The sequence below is a fragment of the Monopterus albus genome, unplaced genomic scaffold, assembly GCF_001952655.1.
Source record: "Monopterus albus unplaced genomic scaffold, M_albus_1.0 scaffold352.1, whole genome shotgun sequence".
Taxonomy (NCBI): Eukaryota; Metazoa; Chordata; class Actinopteri; order Synbranchiformes; family Synbranchidae; genus Monopterus; species Monopterus albus.
The window spans coordinates 313,448-318,519 of NW_018128232.1; the positions used below are offsets into that span (position 1 = coordinate 313,448).

The following is a 5,072-nucleotide window of genomic DNA, read 5'->3' on the forward strand; positions in this document are numbered from 1 at the left end:
CTGAATACTTATGACCATGTGATATTTCAGTTTTTCTTTTTTAATAAATCTGCAAAAATGTCAAACATTCTGTGTTTTTCTGTCAATATGGGGTGCTGTGTGTACATTAATGAGGGAAAAAATGAACTTAAATGATTTTAGCATATGGCTGCAATATAACAAAGAGTGAAAAATTTAAGGGGGTCTGAATACTTTCCGTACCCACTGTATGTTACAGTAGTTGGTAACTGGTTATTATTGTCAACCTTGGTGCCTGTGCTCCTCTGGCATCAGTTCTGACAAATTCCTGAGTGGCTGTTGAATGCAGAATTGAATCATAAGTGGGCCAAAATGGTTACTGAGTGCTAAAGTTTTGAACTTACACAACCGTGACTCATTTCTGTTGTCTCATAAGTCACAGGTCAGTATGTTCAGTAATCAGCAGCTGGGTTTAATATTGATTGTTTCTTTCCCGCAGGTCTAATGCAATTCCGTAGCTCCCAGGCCAAAGACCAAATTCTTTCTGATGGGCTCGCTCCCTTGCGTTACCTTGATGACCTGGGTCATCCTACCGAAGAGTACCCTCTGAACCCTAATGGCTCCCCACACGGTATTGCAGGGCTATGCTCCAGGGATGGCAGACACCTAGCCATGATGCCCCACCCAGAGCGCTGCACCCTGGCCTGGCAGTGGCCCTGGGCCCCGAGGGACTTCAGACCTTCTCTCACACCTTCACCCTGGCTACACATGTTCAGGAATGCTGCTGCCTGGTGCAACAACACACAGTGATAAGACTCAATGTTGGCTGATCTCAAAATAGAATTGTCCTTGTTTAGTTTTGCCAATGGATGTTTAAGCCCTGTTTACATTACCCAATAGTGTATTTCACCTTTTTTCTTTCCTTGGTACTTGGCCCTTTTGCACCATTACCAATCCCTGCTGTAACACTTCATAACTTTGGGACTGTTGAGGACTCATGTTGACTGTGCATTGTATGGGTTTTATTTTGACGACCGCTCTATATTTCACAAAACTGTTATGTATCAATCAGGTCAGCTGACTGTTGCTCTGCTGAAACATTTAGAAACTGAAGTTTCTAAGAAATGACTTAACAGGAATATGTGATACACGTGATAAAGAAAAGCCACATAAGACAATAAATATTTATTTTACACAAAACCACACTATAGCGGCTATTTACAGGAATGTCAGTATTACAGTTCTGACAACTTGAATTGAGCTTGACAGTTGCTTCCCAGTTAGGAGTAAAGCCACCCCTCCCTCAGTTTTTATGGTGTAAGATGGCTTAAAAAGTTGAATTAAAATACAAATGATGAACCCACAATTTAAATTGACAGAATTCATTAAAGTCAACGAGATTTAATATGGGTTAGAAAGCTCTGAAACACTTCAGGCCTCAGAACTTAAGGAATGAAAATTTGTAACTTTGGTTGTATTAGCACTTTATTAAGCTAATAGTTTTTTTGATATCACTCCTGCAAAGGCTCTGCAAACACTTGACAGCCTGAGGACCATGTGCCAGCTAACATAATCACTGTTGCATGCTGAGCTGTTATTCCTGCTTCCACTAATCCAACTAGCTACAGCCCGAAGAAAGGAATCCAATAAAAGTCCATGTCTAACAGGCTGTTCTGACACTGCAGAGACATCTGTTTACAGTGAATTCCCCATTAGGTCTTGTGAGGTTGTAGCATTTGCAGAGTGTCGTCCTCCCTCTGGTGCTACTTGCTGGTTGATGTTGATAACACAGATAAGAAGCAGGATGACCACCACCAGGTCATCCAGGACCCCCAGCAGTCCACAGAGGGAGGAGTCTGTCTCCAGGGTAGTAGCTGATGATGAAGAGACTGAATCCAGAGTAGGGGAGGAGATGGACACCATGGTCCCCACGCAACACAGGGCCACCCTGAATAAAAACAGCCACACGAGCCCCCCGATGGTGCTTAGGCCACGAGCTGCTAATTGCAGGAGAAGTGGGGTGTCGCACAGATAATCTATTACCTGGAAGAGTACAGGAGACCGGGTCAGGTCAGGGAGGGAAATAAACTCTTTCAGAAAAAAAATCAAACAGCTAACATACATTGTGTTTGGTTGTACATTAAAAGAGAACTGGATTTTTATGAATACAGCACATAAACTCACTTATCAGAACCTCATGTATTTAGTTGTTTGTAATAACAGACCATTAAGAAGGTCTGTCACATATTAAGTGAATGTGAAGGAGATCCATGTGAGAAATCAGTTGTGACCTATAAAGGAAAGGCTCATCCAAGGTAGGGCAGCTAGGTGTGTTAACCAGTAAACCTTCATTGTCTGGTTTTGGTGGCTGTAAAGAACAATAAATCTTTGTGTAAGATGTGTTCCTGTTACCAAGCCTATTGTCTGAGGGAATAGTGGAGGAATTCTCATCTTTCATATGATCTAATCTGACAGTACAGCAAAGGCTGCTGTAAAAGAAATGTGTACAACCTGATACTTTTACACAACCAGACACAGGGAAATTAACTTTGGGAAGACTTTAGCTTCTAATAAAACACTTCCAATAAAGATATGAAGGATAGGTATGCTGTTGGGATGTGCTGGTGTCACGTCTGAAGGTCAGATGGAGTACACACCCGTCGTGGGGCTCCAGAATAACGCTTGTTGTAGTCTGTGATTTTCCCAAGAACCTCCTTTGACTGTTGGTCCGATCGGCTCTCGTTGAATAAATGGAACAACACACTGACCTGAGAAGTCACAAACCATTTTATTCCATGTTCTTTCTGTACTGACTGTTTACTTCTGATCATGCAGACTGTACCTTCTCTCTGCAGAGTGGGCAGCTGATTGCATCTAGCCATGACCCATGTCTCCAGTAGGTGATGAGACAGGGAGCTGCAGAATCAAACACATGAATCACCACCTTTTTATTAAACATTTACCAGGCTATACCATAATGCATCTCCAGTGCTGCTATCAAATATTTACATATTGGCAAAGCATGACACGTATGCAATGAAGTCACAATTATTGATAACAGTCAGAGTTGTATGGGTGGCTGAGGGTTGGAGAGGCTTGGACGGTAAGATGCAGTGATAACTGTCTACAGTATGCTAAGGTAAAGTGTGTGCTGGCACTGAAATGCTTTCTTTATCTGTGACACATCATGACATGGTTAAATAAGCTTCACCTGCACACCTAATATTTGGGTGGGAGGTGCAATTGTCTTTCTTCTTGGAAGTACAACTTTGACTCCCACGATCATGTGTCATTACCAAGGCTACATAGTGTAAAGTGATTCAAAGGTCATTAAACTTTTATGGCTAGGGTAAGGCCATCGTCAAGGTTAGAATGACATATTGGTCAATTTAATAATATAACACTTGGCACAAAACACATGTTGCAAAATGTTTTATCCAGTTCAAAACAATATGATGATATAGCACAATCATGTGTACATTTACTCTGAGTGTAATGTTTTGAACTGAATTTGAGATTCCCCTCTGAACATTAAATTGCCGATAGGAGTGCGTGTGTGGATGTTTGTCTATGTGTTAGCCCTGCGATGGATTGGCGACCTGTCCAGGGTGTACCCTGCCTTCGCCCGATTGCCGGCCAGGATTGGCTCCGGCCCCCTCCCCCCGTGACCCCATTCAGGGATTAAGCGGTAGAAGATGAATGAATGAATGAATGAATGAATGAATGAATGAGCTACACTACATCTTATATAACCACACATCTTTGAGAAGAATCATTTGAGTAAAGCTGTCAGGTCATAGACAGTGAGTAGTGGAAAACTATGATAACAGTGATTACTGGCAGCTGAAAAGAGAGGCCTGAGCTGCAGCACACTGATCACCTGATGAATGAGACATGAACAGACATATAAACAAATCATGTAACAGGTGCACAAGGTTTATGAATCCGGTTTCACACACAATGGAGTGAGCAGACACATGAATGAAAGAACAAGCCTAGTACGATGTGGCACTTGTACGCAACCAGATAAGTGGTCAGTGTGTATGTGTATAATCTCTTACCACAGAACAAATGGCCACAGTTTGTCTGGACAGGGAAGCTAACCATCTGCAGGCAGACTGGACAGTACCGGTCTCGTTGGTTCATGGACAGACACGGTTGTGTAGATTCCTGAGGATGAGGAGAAAATAGGGACAATAGCTAACATGGAGCAGGAAGTAGGGAAAATGAATTAAAAAGGTGAGGGAGGATGAAGAAAATATGAAGCAGTGAAAGAGCAATCATCTTTTTAAAAAATCCTGCTAATTTCAGCATTCCCAGTACTGTGTCCTATATGATATTGATCCCTCAGGGTGTAATAGATATGCAATACATAATTTTGATTTGGCTAAAGTCTCTGTAAATAATAACATCACTGTCTAATGGCAACAACTATTGACCCTAATAAAAGCAATAATAGTAACATAGTAATAATATTGTTTACTGCCTTTGTGATTGCCCTGTTGCCACTATGTTAATCTTATTCGTTTGAAAAATAGACTGTGATATGAACCCTCACTGTTTTGGAATTTTCCAAATTCATGTACAAAGACAAGTATTAACCCACCAACTTAAAGTAATAATAACAACTCAGAAGTGCAGAACCTGCAAAACATTCACTCAGTTTCTTGTCTGTATTTATGTGTGTAATAGTAAATCTCTTACCCTGTGGCAGGTCGTATACGTTGATGTGGACTGCTCCGCTGCACAAACCAAAAATCTGGCCGCCCTTAGGTGAGCCGGACTCACTGGACCTTCATTTCTGCTAGTAGAAAGATACTGACATTAATGTTTGGGATGGACAGCTACAACTGAAAATGTAAAAAAAAATAAAATGGTGAAATAAAAATGAACATTAATTCCATAATGATGTTCATTAAGTGTTTTTGAGGATTTCACAATCATTATTTAGTGTAATACAATGATTACAGTAATCAGTTAATGCAAACAGGCCATTTAGTCGGTTGTTGAAATATAAACAGACCATTAATGCTTATCAAAAATATGTCACATTATGAAATATATTTTTGCTCTGGTATAAAACCCATTAAACCTCATATTTGTGGGAACTTTAA

The 5,072-nt window shown here is 40.8% G+C and overlaps 2 protein-coding genes across 4 annotated transcripts in view; one reads left to right on the forward strand and one right to left on the reverse strand.

Moving 5' to 3' along the window:
- pfas (phosphoribosylformylglycinamidine synthase) overlaps positions 1 to 1,338 on the forward strand; it is a 21,884-nt gene extending 20,546 nt beyond the window's left edge. The window contains exon 28 of the mRNA XM_020625306.1: positions 458 to 1,338. Coding sequence (XP_020480962.1) covers positions 458 to 768 — 311 coding nt within the window. The 3' untranslated portion in view covers positions 769 to 1,338. The remainder of the gene's footprint in view (positions 1 to 457) is intronic.
- A 137-nt stretch (positions 1,339 to 1,475) lies between these two features.
- Positions 1,476 to 5,072, reverse strand: part of LOC109974873 (E3 ubiquitin-protein ligase RNF170) — a 7,840-nt gene continuing 4,243 nt past the window's right edge. For 2 of the 3 annotated variants that reach the window (XM_020625303.1, XM_020625304.1), the window contains 5 exons: positions 4,663 to 4,762; positions 4,020 to 4,128; positions 2,801 to 2,874; positions 2,616 to 2,726; positions 1,476 to 2,001 (listed from right to left, as the gene is read on the reverse strand). In XM_020625303.1, the coding sequence (XP_020480959.1) occupies positions 1,654 to 2,001; positions 2,616 to 2,726; positions 2,801 to 2,874; positions 4,020 to 4,128; positions 4,663 to 4,762 (742 nt within the window). In that variant the 3' untranslated portion in view covers positions 1,476 to 1,653. The remainder of the gene's footprint in view (positions 2,002 to 2,615; positions 2,727 to 2,800; positions 2,875 to 4,019; positions 4,129 to 4,662; positions 4,763 to 5,072) is intronic. The other variant, XM_020625305.1, reaches the window with a different exon arrangement.